The 15,770-nt window shown below is 34.3% G+C and overlaps 1 protein-coding gene across 2 annotated transcripts in view; it reads right to left on the reverse strand.

Annotated features, from left to right (window-relative positions):
- The window catches only part of LOC145280040 (S-methyl-5'-thioadenosine phosphorylase-like), a 56,484-nt gene extending 41,955 nt beyond the window's left edge, over positions 1-14,529 (reverse strand). Inside the window, exons 1-2 of one of the 2 annotated variants that reach the window (XM_080131704.1) lie at positions 14,210-14,529; positions 9,988-10,098 (exon numbers count right to left, since the gene is read on the reverse strand). In XM_080131704.1, the coding sequence (XP_079987830.1) occupies positions 9,988-10,098; positions 14,210-14,224 (126 nt within the window). In that variant the 5' untranslated portion in view covers positions 14,225-14,529. The remainder of the gene's footprint in view (positions 1-9,987; positions 10,099-14,209) is intronic. The other variant, XM_080131705.1, reaches the window with a different exon arrangement.
- Between the last annotated feature and the right edge of the window lie 1,241 nt (positions 14,530-15,770).

The following is a 15,770-nucleotide window of genomic DNA, read 5'->3' on the forward strand; positions in this document are numbered from 1 at the left end:
TTTTCCATTCTTGGTGATTTTCTGAATTAATCACCTCATTATAACTTTCTGATGCGCTTTTCAACGAGTAACAGCAATCCACTGCGTAGTCTTGTATATTTTCAATTTTTAAGAAGTCTGGCATTCTTCACTCTCTTATTGAGTATCGATGTGTCTGGTTAATATTTACGTCAGTAGTTCTACTGCAATTGTCGTCATTATTAATATTTTCATTGTAATCAATTAAAATACTAGGTAATATTTCCTCACATTTTTCGTCCAATGGCTCGCCATTTTTTAAATTTAATGTGCCATTGAATTTTACACATCTAACCCTTTTTATGGCATTTTGGTCTGAAAAGTAGACTAAATATGCTGGACTGTTTTTATTGTAACCTATGAAAATATCTTTTTTGCTTTTAATATTTAGTTTACTGGTATTTTCTATAAATGCAAAGCAATATGAACCAAATATATGTATTTGGTTCATTTTGGGCTTTACACCGCAAAACGCTTCATACGGTGTTTTGCCTAATATTCTATTGAACAAGCTAATTTCGATAAGTAGACATCTTGCCATCTCAAAAAGGGTTCCCCATGCCCTTCCAGCAATGCCATTTTGAAATGAGGAATACGGCACAGATTTCTCATGTTTAATATGATGGTTAATTAACAGAAGTTCAAAGTCTTTACTAGTAAATTCAGTCACATTGTCTGAGCAAATACATTTTACTGAGCTATACAGGGCAATATCAGCTAAATATTTCTTAGTGGCAAGGATAGTGTCAGATTTGTTTTTTAAAAAATAAACTATAATTAAACCGGAAAAATCAATAAAGTTCAAAACGTACCTTAGATTATTTCTCCCCATCGGACTGATCCAACCTGCCAAGTCACAGTGCACAAGTGAGAGAATTTTCGTGGTCTTTTGTCTGGTTTTTGCTTATATATTTTGTCATTTTCCCCTGTACACAAACATCACAATTTGGGAGATCGTCTGAAGGTAGTATTTTCATGCCTTCGACTACATTTGGTAATTTTGTAATATCAGCTGTATTGCAGTGTCCTAGAATTTTATGCCAGGTTTCCAAGTCGTGACAGGCAGTTTTTGAGGGAACCATACTTTTTAAATAATATAGTCGGCCATTTTCTTTAATGTCAAATACAGTTCCATTAGAGTATATCAATTTTGGCTTGTTATGGCCAAACTTTACATTTGCGCCTTGTTTAATGGCAGCCTGCATGGAAAATATGCCTTGCTTAAATGTAGGTAGGAAAAGAGCATTTTTGAAAATACAGTTACAAATTACGACTTTATTATTTTTTAGTGATATTTTAGCATCGCCTCTTTTCAAGACTATATCATTTATTTGACTACCCGGCAAGTTTGACAAAATGACTGTGGATTAAAGTTTGAATCAAAATTAATACAATCAGATTCCTTGGTGATAATGTGCACTGTAGCACCATAGTCTACAAGGAGATTTTTACCGTTTGTGGTATTTTCAAAGTTACATGTGAATAGAAATGTATCTTCTTCATCAAAGTTTTTAACGTTTTTTATGGAGTCCATTTTTGAGCTTTTATATCGACATTGGAAACTTTTGTGGTTGGGTCGTCCACAATTATAACAGATAATTTTATTCTTTTTCTTGGGAAAATTACTTTTGGGGAAAACATTGCAGCAAGATGTGTAATTTGGTGCTATCTGTTTTTGAGAAGCATTTTTGAACTTCATGATATTGCTGGAGTTAATTGTCCATGAGCATATGATTAGTCTCTTCGTAACTGCGCAATGCCACTTTAAATTCACTGAAATTTATGGATTTGTGTTTTGCGTTATAACAGTTGTAAATGGTTTAAAATCGGCTGGAAGTCCCTTGAGGGTCATTGATATCAACACGCTATTGCTTATTATTTCACCTGAGAGTTTTAAGGCATTGGCGGTTGTTTCTGCCCTTATAACGTAGTCGATAATAGTTTCATCCTTGTTACGTTTCAGAGACGTTAGTTCTGTATATAGTGATATAATTATCGGTTTCCCTTTTGATAAATAATGTTCTCTTAATATGTTCAATGCTTTCCGTCCATCATCCAATGCCTCTCTTATAATCAGAGACAGACTTCTATCATCCAAGCATTGAATCAGTTCTGCAAAAACAGTCGCATTTTTTTCGAGAAATTCAGGGTCGTTAGGATTCTCTGTTGGAGATTGTATCACTTAGTGTAGCTTTCTGAATCCTTAGATACCCCAGAAATTTTACCTACCACAATTCGAATTTAGATTCCAAACCGTCAAAGAAAAAAGTGTTGAGACTATATGTTGAACAAAGATGGCAGTGAAGAATCAGTGCAGTTTCGATCTTGAGTGTTAAGTAATTCCCAGTAACAAAGATGGTGGCGAAGAATCAAATGCAGGTTCATGACGGAGACAATGGTGGACTAATAGAATCCAAAATTCAACAATTTTTATAATAATTTTGTAAGCTTTTCATTGGTTGGTTATTATAACTTGTGGTTATAAAAACGGTCATCGAAATCATTGGTGTCATAGCCCCATTAGGAGTCAAAAACATTTAACAAGCAAATGACCACAATAGATGCAATAGGATTAGAACACTGCATAACCAATTCTGCAGCAGAAGCTATTAGGCAAATCACACACACTTAAATAATCTTAAAAATGAAAACAAATACACACCGACTACAAAATTCTTGAAAATATGAATTTAATGTTAAAACAAAAAACACTGATTCAAAAGCTTTATTTGCTGAATCAAAATGGAAAAGATTCAGTGAACTTTGAGTCTACTTTTGGGAGTGTTGCTACCCTCTCCCCTATTTTGTTCTTTAGTTCTCATATTCCATTAGTGATGTTTCTGACAAAGGAGGAATGTCAGGAGAGGACATTTTCCTCATAAAAGTATTAAGATATTACAATTGCTTATAATAATATTAAAAATGTGTAATTATTAACATTAAAAACATTACATTAAAATTAGAATATAAAATTTTTTTTAAGAGCTTCTGGAGAGTTCCAAGTTGTTGTGTTCAATCTGGAGCATTTCTAGAACTTTCAATTGACCAAAACTATAAAAGAAAGCTGATTGCATCAACTCTTCAGTTAGTCAGTTTGAGTTGTTATGCCGCTCCAGGTTGTCTGACGCTGATCAGATTAATTCTGGCCAATATTCCCTAGGATCCAAATCTGGTCGAAAGGAATCTCACAGAAAGAATCAATTACAAGCAATCCTCAAAGAAAAACTGGACACATTTTGTAATTATAAAGATTTTCCGACCTTATCTGACCAAAGAAATATTGTTATAAATTCTCAATAACTCAGTCTTTCTATTCAACATAAACTAGATTGAATTAAGAACTTGCTTATCTCCCTTAGACCATTTGTAAATATTTTTGTTTCTTTGTTTTTATGTACAATAAACACTTTTTATTTTTCTGTAAACTGAGTTTTAGTTTGTTTTAATATATGTTGCATGTTTAATACCCCTAGACTCAAAAACGTAACAAGAAGAACTGCCGTTTTTGGTTCAGCTATTGTTTTGAGCAGGGTTGTGGAGTCAGAGGTTTTAGCTGGAGCCGGAGTCGGATTTGTAAGAGTACTAGTGGTCAAAATTTTTTATCCGACTGCTTCCTTATGTCCAATAAATTTTTTTTTTTTTTTTACATGGTTTTTCTGTTTGGTTTTACCTGATGCACAATTTAGCAGTTTTTTATGGTTTTGATTTTATTTTTGGAGATATATTTTTTACTGTACTGCAATGCTTCCACTTCATCAAGATATTTTGGTCCATCAGCTCACTGCAAATCCTGTCTGAACAGCTGTTTTTGTTTTGGTTTTGATGTCACACAGAATCTATGAAAATTCTATCTTTGAGTGAGAATCAAATGGAATTTAGCAATTGGATTAGTCTGGGATCGATCCGGAATTACAATCTTATCCAAAAAAAATGGGCATAAATCAATAAGAAGCAACCTATGCTACTATAGCTCTTTATAGCTTTTGCCTTTTTTTTTTTTACATAGGAGTCACCATTTATCAAGGTTCAGATGCCACTCAAGGATAAGGGTTAATGAGTGTACAGAAGTCAATGGGACAATATTGTAGTAATCGTTAGTAGTGGAAATTTGGTAAATTGGATTACTTAAGGAGACAGTTCATCAAGAACTTGTTTACATTGAACTTGAAGATGACCAAATTGTAGTTAGCTGGAAAGCAGGCAAATGGAAGAGAGTTCCACTCTCGTGCAGTTTTAAGAAAGAAGCTTTGTTCATGGAATCTACGTTTAGGTTTAGGCACAGATAAAGAGTGGGGGGAATTATTGATAGTGGTTTCAGCTAGACAAGTGTTTCTTTTGAAAGTTTGGTGAGGTGGAGGCACAGATTGGAGCTCAGACAAGCACCTGCCATGAAAATAGAGATAAAGCAGAAACAGGCTCGCAACATCTCTTCTGTGGGAAAGAGGTTGCAGGGAAGAGAAAAGGGCATCCCCTACTAGGCTATGAAGTCTACTTTGAACTCTGCCAAAGCAGGATAAGGTATCTCCTGCCGAGATGTGGCAACAGTACTTTATCATTGAACATACTTGACTCTTATACAGATAGAGAATTTCATCAACAGTAAGATATCTACTCGAGCGATAAAAGGATCCAACCATTTTTCCAGCGGCCTATGCAATGGATTTGATGTACACGTTCTACTTCAGATCAGGAGTAAAGGTCAGATCCAGAAGCTTGTCAAAACCTGGACCCTCCCCAGGACGAGAGTTATTGATTTCAATTGATGCCTGACAGGGATCAGAGCATTGATGATGTAAAGATAGAAGCTTAGTTTTAGATGCATTAAAATAAACCAGCCACCTCTTTCCCCATTGCACTACATGGTCAAGATCAGAAGAGAGAGAATCAGAGAGAACTTGGCCACTTACGGTCTTTGATGTGTTGCCATAGATGGTAGTGTCATCAGCATAAATGTCTAGGAATGATCTTCGGATGCGATTTGGAAGATTATCAATGTTGATCAGGAAGAGAATTGGCCCAGGAGTGACCCTTGAAGGACTCTGGTATTAATACTATAAGCTTCTGAATTTTGCCCATCAACCACTACTCTTATGAACTTATTGGAGAGAAATGATTTAATAATTGAAAAGACATCTCTAACTATACTGTAGCTGGAGATATTGTGAAGTAGGCCTTTATGCCATACCCTATCAAAGGCCTTTGATATGTCAAGCCCTAGAAAGGAAGCCTCCATCAAGAGATTCGCTAATCTTATGAGATATAACCGTGAGCACATCTGATGTAGATCTAGCAGGACAGAAACCATATTGCATGTCACTATGAGGTGATTAACTACTTCTGTATTTAACATATTCCACCAACTTACTCATGACGTATAGGAGACTTACTGGTTTGTACTGAGAGGGAGATGACTGATCACTTGAATTCTTAAATACAGGACATACTGATGAGGTTTTCCAGGGTGTTGGGAAGTAATTCTCTTTAAGACAATGCTTAAACAGCTTTGTAAGTATGGGAGCTAGTTCTGGTTGAAGATTTTTGAGCAGTATAATTAGAATCAAGGTTCTTGATTAGCTTGACAACATCACGCACAGATATTTGTATGTCGCATAGTGTGTTTTCTGATACAGAAGGAAATACAGGGGGGTTGACGGCCTTGGTCGCATAGGGTAGAATTAGTTGGAAAGTTCTTGGCAAAGAGTTTGGCTTTTTCTGATACTGGCGAGATTACCTCTGGTCCATTGATGATGGTTGGAATAGAGCACACACTTCTGTTCAAGATCCTGTTTGATATTTGCCAAAACTCGTGGGAACCAAGCTGCTGCTCAGCTACTTTGGACATAACGTACTGAGCATACAACTCTCTCGTGTTCTTTATTATGCTTTTACAGTGATTACTGGCAGTCCTGGAAGCAGCACTAGTCTCAGTACAGTTTTCTGTTTTTCCTTTGATCCTCTTTCCATAAAGGCAATATTATGCTTTTAAAAATTTTTTCTCTGTATCATGTGTCTTTACTCCTCTTTTCTGATGAGAAGCGTTTGGCTTCAAAATGTCATGGCCTAAAGAGGTTTCCTTATCTCTAAATATGTATTCCCTTTTGAACTGATAGCATAATAAAATTTAATTGTAAATTTTTTTTTATCCCTTTGTTATCTTAACTTATTCTATAAAGCTGGTTGAGTGTATATGTGAGTATATTTATCATATAAGTGAATGTTAAACATAAAAAATAATATATATGAAAAGTATTTATAAAATATTTGCTGAATAGGTGTGGGAGGCTGGTATATGGATCTACAGAATAAATTTCCACATAAGGATCACGGAGTCGGGGATATCAAAGAAGTCAGAGTTGGAGTCGGCATCCTAGGAATTGTTGGAGTTGGAGTTGAACTTTTACCATCCAACTCCGCAACCCTGGTTTTGAGTTGGTGATGTGTGAAAATTTCCAATACTCTCATAGTGTTCATCATCATTTAACTTTTAATTTAAACATTTATCCTAGAGTGATTTTTAGCCTTGATAAGTGATGATTTATTATAAGGGGCTGTGTGTGTGGGGAGGGATCAAGTTGTTTTTTTTTTAATCTATCCAGAAGAACTTGAACAGCAATCTATCTATCTATCTATATATATCTTCTATATCTATAAAAACAGAGATGTGTGTGCCACAGACGATTTCTGATTGGTTAATCCAATAATCACATCTCCTAAAAAACTATGGTTCGTAGGCTCTTACCTTTACCATAAAGTATTATGGCTTGATTTATTGTCCATCTTGGAAGGGTTTAATTTTTTCCTAACTTGCGATTTACAAATTAAAAAAATACGAAACTTACAATCTAACAATCGAACCTCCGACATCACGGCCGCCATTATGAAACTAAACCAAAAAAAAAAAAAAAAAAGCGCCTTCACTCGTGGTCTTTACATTTCGGGTTTGGGTACTTGTGCAGTTTTCCATTGACATTAAAAAATGGAAATATTTAAAAAAATATATATATATTGTACGTACTCGTCATGGGATAAAGTTTTCCTACAGAAAAAATCACGTAATTTCATCAAGTAGTTATTTTTTTATAGCGAAAAAAGAAAAAAAATCAACGCTACAAGCGAGTCATTATTAATTAAACAGAAAGTTCAAGTAGGGGGATTTCCCCATTTTTTTTTTTATAGCGAGGCCAAATTTCGCGAATTTGGCCTTTTTTTAAAGCAGTTTGGCCTTCAAATTTCTGTTTGGCCTTTTTCTTCACCGATGAAATAAAAAAAGCAAATAAAAACAACGCAATAAAACTTTTAAAAATACGGCACACTTTTGTTGTTCTTGTTTGTTTTTTTTTTGGTAATTTTCCTTATTTTTTTATTTTTTCAAGATAATACTATTAAATGGACACTATTATGCCAAATTAGCCCCCCCCCCCGAAAAAAAATGCAAAAAATTCGAGATTTAAGGTTTTGACGAGATAATTTAGCGAATTGTCCGGACTATTGCGAGAGAACCATCCATTAGTTTTTCCTGAAATTTTGCCACAAATTGTATTTCAATACATAGATGTGCATAGTAACAACATTTTTTAGCCGAAAATTTCCGTTGCGTCCCCAGATTTCATCGGTGAAGAAAAAGGCCAAACATAAATTTTGAAGGCCAAACTGCTTTAAAAAAAGGCCAAATTCGCGAAATTTGGCCTCGCTATCAAACGATTTGACCTTTGAGAACTCTACCAAACTCCTCCTACAATTTTGGGTCTAAACACGTGATATTTTAGATATAGATTCCTTGGACATGGATCTAACTTATTACCTTTACTTGATCCCTAAACAATAAATGTTAAGAAGTCATAATAGGGGTCAAAGTTTAAAAAATTGACCGTTTTTTTTTCTCAGCATTAACCTCAAAACACCTGGGCAACGCCGGGCACCGATTGCTAGTATATATATATATATATATACATACATACATATACGCAGCCTTTGAGATTTGAAAAAAAAATCACTCAACCGCCGGTCGAGTGTGAGGGAAAATTTACTTGCCCCAAAATATTTTTACTTGTCCGACTTTGTCTTGGTTTCAGTCAATAATAGTATAATTTACAACAATTCAAAAAATTACCGTGTGTATAATCTAACAAGAAAATATTTGTAAATTTGATTTGTAAATCAACTATTTTTATTACTACAAACATTTCAGTAAATATTCAACAAAACGTTAAAATACAACACCAGTTTCTTTATATAGCATCATTCATATTATTGTTCCATAGAAATTAGAATCATTTCTTTCGGATGCTGATACGTAGTATCAAAATGACAATTGAAATATAAATAATTCAAGACTGTGTTTATTGGTACCGTTAGAAAATGAATATATCTAATTTATACACAAAGAAAACATAATGTAAAGTCACACCCTTGAAATAAATATATTTTAAAATGCAAAACAAATATTAGAGATTCATGTTTTCATTAAACCATTTCAATATGAAGTCTCTAATTGAAAAATATTCTGAAACACAATCATCCCAGCAGCTCAAAAGAATCAGAAATAGTTACTTACAATAATTACTGAACAAAACTCGAAGCGAGATCATAATAAAAATGGATATTTAGCATCATATAGCATTGAACATTTCAGCAAAATTTATATAGATTAACCTAGTAATTAAATAGCTTTGTTAATGAAACAATAAAGGTTTTTTTATACATTTATTCTATATTTTTTATTTTTTACAAGGCAGTCGAAATATTATATCATGTATAACATGTTACTAATAATCAGCCGTCTTGATATTTTTATGTGTTTACATTTTCATAATTCATGTCCAGATTTGTTTATATCCTTATACATTTCTATCGTTCATGGAATATATAATGTTTGTTTACAAAGAAACAAAACTGAAGAAAAAACTGATTACTTGTTGTATAATTTAATTTTCGGTGCGTGCTTGACGGAACGATGCGTTTTTTTCCTCTTTCAAATGTTCGTCTTTACTTTTGTAAGCATGAAGTGTATGTAGTTGTAGCGTCGAAGAATTTTTTTTCCAAATGAAGGTGACATTTTGACTACATGCGGAATGTGTAAATTTGACCTCTTGTTGACCTTTAGCGTGACCACTAGATGAAAGAATTCACAAATGATGAGACATAGGTCATTCTAAGTCACCGCATATTTGAGGGTCGTAAAATAAATGCCCCCCCCCCCTTCTTTATTTAAAGAAATTTTATTGACTGGCGGGCGAGTGATTTATGACTTTTAGCCGTCCCAAGAAATTTTCAATCGACTGTGTAGTCTCAAAGGCTGCATATAAGTGTATATATATACATAAATACACACACAATGAAAATTGACAGTAGTTTGGTAGAGAAATGTACACATATGACCACACACACAGACAATTTCACTTTTATAGATATATAGATTTGCAGACTATTAACCTTTTCTTTTTTACATAGGAGTCATCACTTATCAAGGCCTAGAGGCCACTCGAGAATAAGAGTTAAAGAGTCAGTAGTCAATGGGACAATATCATAGGAATTGTTAGTAGTGTAAATTTGGTGAATTGTATTCCTATCCCATCATGGTTAACAATCTGATGAAGGCCAAAGGAATAGTTGGCCGAGACATCGTGAAACAACAACTATAAAGGATGAGGATAATATCCCGCAATTAAATAAATAAAATATACTAATTAATATATATTCTTATTTTTAGATGCACAATCTTACTATTATTTATTATTATTCCTTGCAGATTCCCGAGCTCAACACACTTGAAGAAGGTTGGAGGTTACATCAGCCAAAACGTTGTCAGAACAATATTCAAGATACGAATAATAAGTCAAATAGTACAAATATTAAAAAGGTTTCATTTTTAAATATAGACTCTGGTGTTGGACATTTCTTTACATGTGACTACCTCACTTCTGACTAAAACAATAGAAAACTGAAAGAAAAGAGAGGTATGGCACCTACCCGAGGTACCTGATCTTGGACAGAATTATGAAGACTTCTTCTGTAAGTCCAATGGTTTTCTTTTAATGCAGCTCGAATTGACTGCAACGCAGCCAAACTATGATGAAAATGCTAACAAAATTAAAAATAAAGTATAAATTGATATAACTAGCATGCATGCATATTTTCACTTTCAACTTCTATTTACATTCTAATATCTAACATATAAAGTAAAATCAGTTCCCTTATCTTTTCTTTAGCATCGATAGATGTCTTCTTTCAAAATCAATATTAGATTCTGGTCCATCAGTTTTTCGAGTGGATCATTGCATCATGTTTTTAAGATGAATAAATTTTAATTTGGTTTAATTTCTTTCAGAAAATACTTTGTCCGAGGCGGAATTATTTCAATTGGCCACCATCTTAAAAAAATAAAAAGGGACATAACTGTATTCATTCTTATAGAATTATTTCCTTTGATCGGAACAAAAACATCTATATATATAAAAGCGAAAATGTATGTATGTATGTTTGTGTCTGCTAAAAACATTCAACAGACAGAACAAAAACTCACAAATTTGGTCTTCGCTCGACAAATATCGAAAAATTGGCCAAAAACGTTAACTTTTTCACCCTGAAATCAGCATTTTTCTATAGGGGGGGGGTCAGCAAAAACCGTCCTCTCCTGACGAAGTCACGTCTACGCATGCGTCATACGACGTCGTAACCTGATTTAGTTTAAAGATTTTAAAAAAATTAGCTAATTTCGTGTACGTCGTGTTAAGTCAGTCGGTTAGAGTGCTGGGTAATTATCTAAAGGTTTTGGGGTTGAATCGTGGTGTGAGATGTCTTCTTTTTTTTTGTTTTTTGATTTTTTAAATTTTAATATTGAAGCAGGGTTATTTAAGCCATTTTTCACGTGTTTTTCAGATTTCTTAACATTCGTTTTTCTGTTTTTTTTTTTTACTTCGCTTATTCTTAGGTTTTCATTAACCCCCCCCCCCTCCGACCACACACACATAAAAACACCTGGGCAACGCTGGGTACCCCCGGGGTTATTTAAGCCATTTTTCACATTTTTTTGTTTTGTTTTTATTTTTCAGATTTTTTAAGAAAGTTTTAACGTTCGTTTTTCTGTTTTCTTTTTTTGTTTTCTTTTTTTGTTTTCTTTTTTTGTTTTTCCCATTTTTACATTTAACATTGCTTGCCTTACGTTAGTTTTTTTCCGTGTTTTTTTTTTTTTAAAAATATTTACTTCGCTTATTCCTATGTTTTGATTTTTATTACAATATATTGTATGAAAAAAAAAAATAACCAACGATTGCATAAAGTTGGTGCTTATTTAGAATTAAACCCATTTTAATAAACTATATTGCAGAAACATCTTTATGATGTACGCATCCTTCACGGAATGAAAATGTCAGATTAAAAATAAAAATTGGAACACATGTATGCAAGCGGTGTACCTCCCCACCTCTGTAATTTTTTTTTATTTCCATCTTTTTTTTTTTCAGTGGCTTATTATCAAATGGACACTAATCTACCAGATTTTTGAAGGCCAAACTGCTTTAAAAAAAAAAAAAGCTAAATTCGTGAAATTTAGCCAAAAAAAGTTGATGCTTCCAAAATAGGGGATCGATTTACTAAGAAAGTGGTATTAGAAATGGAGCACCACTTAAAAATGTTAAATATTGAATTAAAAAAAAAATTTTTTTTGATAATCTGGTAGATTAGTAAACATTCGATAATAATCCGCTGAAAGAAAAAATGAAAAAAAGACGAAAAAAAAATACAGAGGCGGGTACAGCTTTCATACGTGCGCCAAAATCGGTGCTTGTTAAGAGACGACAGATTGATTTTTCCCAATATGTTGTTTTAAGCAAAAACAACTAGCAGGCCGCCCGGCATTGCCCGATCGTAAAATATGCTTAAATATATTTTGATTAATGCAGATTTCGTATTTATTATTATACTAGCGAGGGGTACCCAGCGTTGCCCGGGTGTTTGGGGGGGGGGTTAAAAAAAAAGTAAGTATGAGGATCGAACCAAAACCGTTGAGGCAAAGTTGTGAAAAAATAAAACGTGCGACGTTAACCATTGCCCCACCGCAACATGCTTACGGAAACACGTTTGAATTTATTTAATTAGTTGGATATAGCAGGTGCTCGTTTTAATGAGTTAATGAGGTCAGTTTGACTGCGGGATTTCATTTACTGCTGAACGCTTTTTTCCTCGCCCCCAAGATGTTATAGGAAAAAGACTAACCCACATGCGGCGAGCTACAAATATTGAATATTTATCTTCCCGAAATGGAGCAAATTAAATAGACAGGCAAGCTTCGTTGTTAACTGTGAGATATTATGATTTATATGTGATATAAAAAGTTTTAAAAAGTTGTGAACCGACCGAGCGCTTCTCTAAAAGAAGCCTTTTGTAGACACACAGAAAAAGCGAACACACATACATACATTTTCGCTTTTATATTTATAGATTATATTGGACTCAATATATAGTAATGATTTAAAAAGTTAAAAAAAAAAAAAAAAAAAAGACTTATGCGCTACCACTGAGAATCGAAACCAAAACGTTAACTTTTACTTTTTCCTTTGACGTTAATGCCTGAGCTATAAAGACATATTTGCTGCAAGGCTAAAAAATTAAAACATGAACCAATAGCTATTACGTTACGCATGCATATTTTGCAATCCTATCGTTCGGCCTTCACCTGGCAAATTTCATTTTCACACTTTTGTAGCACTGATTTTCTCAGCTGAACCCAAAAGTTGCGAAAATATGTCTATAAATAAGGCACTTCTGCATTACACGGACGGCGCCAAAAAATATAAATCGGCAGCCCCCCCCCAAAAAAAAAATAGGTGCCCATAAAGTGGGTGTATTTCTTCATGGAAGCTACTTGTTTCTGTTGGAAGCCTCTTGTTTCCTGAAATGTTAAAAGTTAGTAGTATTTTTCGTTAAAGTGTGTTCATTGCATATTGCCTCCCCCTCCATGTGGCCATAAAGTGAGTGCCCATTTTACGTTGGATTATTATAGAACAGTGACCCCCCACATTTTGGCCACTAACATTTCTTCATATCTTGGAAACTACTCGTTTGCCGTAATTATAAACGTCGTTTCTGTTTTCAGCGCCCCCGAAAACCTTCAAAAGTGGAAATTTTAAAGGAATTTTCGAGGGTGGAGTAATTCTTCATAGTTACCCTTTTCTTGTTCTCGCGTAAACGCTAGACACTGTAGGTTTTTCGAGCAGATTAAACGTTTTAAAGTGGGCAAAAGCACTAAAAACTCTTCCAGATAGGTAGAAGAGTATTTATCTTATCTTTCATTACCTTTATTTGTCGTGTACCTATTTACAATACTTCCCCACGGGACAGAGTTAGACACCAGGGTCGTTTTTTAACGTGGAGAAAAGGTACAAAAATAAAAATTGTCTCAGTCGTGAAGAATTTCTCCTCCACTGAAAGAGAACGAGAAATGGAAGTGCGGCATCTGAAGAACAGATACTACACTTTGATCTTAGCCAAAAACCTTTATTTGTCGTGTATTTGAATTTTTGGTGAGTGCAGACAGAGTGATCATCCGCGCTATTTTTTAAATCGTATTTCCAAGTTTAATTAAAGTTTTATATGTTTTTTTTTTATTCAATTGTAAGGTTGAAGTATAGAATAGGTACAAAACACCCTCCCGATGTTAAGAACGGCTTTTTAAATAATAACGTTATTATTTACGTCCGGAAATCACTCTCTGCTGCAGTCTGCACTAGTACCGAATTTTTTTTTACCACTTTTTCGAATCTCTGTGGATTGTAAAACAAACACTATAAAGTTATTAAGAAAACAACCAAGTAGGTTTCAGCAAAAACTACTTCATCACCATACGCAACTTTTAATCGACAACATGGCACATGGACCCTCAGTCATGTAAAACCACGTGCAAAAAAGCAAAATTGATCTGAATGGCATGATGGTGAAATATGTTTTAGTTAAACTTCGTCGAATGAAATACACTTATTGTTATCAAACCACATTTTTTAAATTTATAATTATAAAACAGAAATAAGTTATAAGAAAAGTGAAACTATGTAATAAGTTAAATAAGTGTTACTGGTTTTTAAATCTGTATAAACTTTTATAAATTTTTATTAAAAAAAAAAAAAAATGCGAGTTACTAAATATACGAAAAGTTTTGCTAAACAGAGAAATAATTTTTTAAAAGGAAATAATTTACCTTCAGTTTGGACATGATTAAAAAGAAAAGTGGACAATCAGATCTTTTAAAAAATCAAATTTGCTAACGTGAAAAAAAAAAAAAAAGCCCGTTGGTTAGACCTTCAAAAATGGCTCTGATAAAAAGTGAAACGACACTTGCGATTGGTCAATAATAATACCAATTAAAAATAGTCTAACAGTAATATTATGTTGTAAATAATTAACAGAATTACATACGCGGAATAACTCGTAATAAAAACACTACAATAAATTAGATTTTACGACAGATGAAGCCTAGTAGAGCTTTTAAATTTGATCACCCCCTCCTCCTTCTCCCCCGTGTGAATGTCGCAAATCTAAGGGAAATAACTCCCAAATCTAAATTCTTTGACTTGACTCCAATGTTATTTATCTCCCTCCCACTGCGAAGGATTTTTCTCTTCAGCTCCCAAATCAACAGAGATTAGAGCATTTCTGTAATGATCTGGTCCCTGTTGATTGCGGTGGGATGTTATTTCTGTGCGGTTTTAAGAGGTTCCCACCCTCCCAGGCTTTGCCTTCTCTCTTTGAGAAAGGGGTTAATTTATTGCTAATCGCCTGAGACGCCCATACTGAAGAATGTCGACGGGACTGCCCAGGCATTTTTTTTTTTTTTTTTTGCAGGTCAGTGCCCCTTCCTCGGGGGTGCTGACTTCTCAACACCACTTTCTGACCCTGATGTCTAAGTCTCTTGCGGTGGGAAAGAACTAAAAAATCCTTCCTCCCATGGCGTAATGATGTGATATAGGGGTTAGAAAGTGGACTTTAAAAAGCCAGCCCTTCCTCTTATAGGAAGAGCACTCTGACCTGCAAATAATGCCTGGCCAGTCCCGTCGGCATTCCCCGACAGGGGCGCCTCAGGTGATTAGCATAAACTAACATTCTTCTCAAAGGTAAGAAGGCAAAGGCTGAGAGGGTGGACCTCCTAGAGCTGCACACAAACAGAGACATACCACAATCAATAAGTCGTCCCAACAATGGCCTAGACTCTTTTGCTATTGTTGCCAAAGGACCTTCTATCCCCTCCCTTCAAGTACTGTTAGGCTCTAACAGGCCATCATCTTAAGCATTATTTCTTAAGTTGGAAGGGGACGAGTTCGTTCATTGCCAGTTGCCAGAGTCAGTTTAATATGCGTGAAGGGGAATACTGTTACCCTGAGGGGGAAACTTTGGAAAGGTACAAAAATAGCTGTGAATGGACTTGTTGGCATTTCCCAGTAGTGGTGTCATATGCAACTGGCAAAAAAATCAATTTCCTTTCCTGAAGGTGAAGATAATGCCTGGTAGGATGGTGCGAACTGAACCATACCTCATTCCTACAAAGGAGTATAGAACTGATATGTCTTCCAATTTATTGGATAACTGCATAGTGAAAACATGCAAATAAACAATCTCTTTAAAAAAAAAAAAAAAAAAAAAAAGCAATGCATTTTTTGTGCAAAAACTGGCTCCAGATGAGAAAAATCTTTTTAAATTACAAAAATAGTATTCACACGATGCGTTTAAAAATATGTTTGCACACAAAATTAATATTTACTCAG

The sequence above is a fragment of the Euprymna scolopes genome, chromosome 7, assembly GCF_053919585.1.
Source record: "Euprymna scolopes isolate OS-2025 chromosome 7, ASM5391958v1, whole genome shotgun sequence".
In the NCBI taxonomy this organism is placed as follows: Eukaryota; Metazoa; Mollusca; class Cephalopoda; order Sepiida; family Sepiolidae; genus Euprymna; species Euprymna scolopes.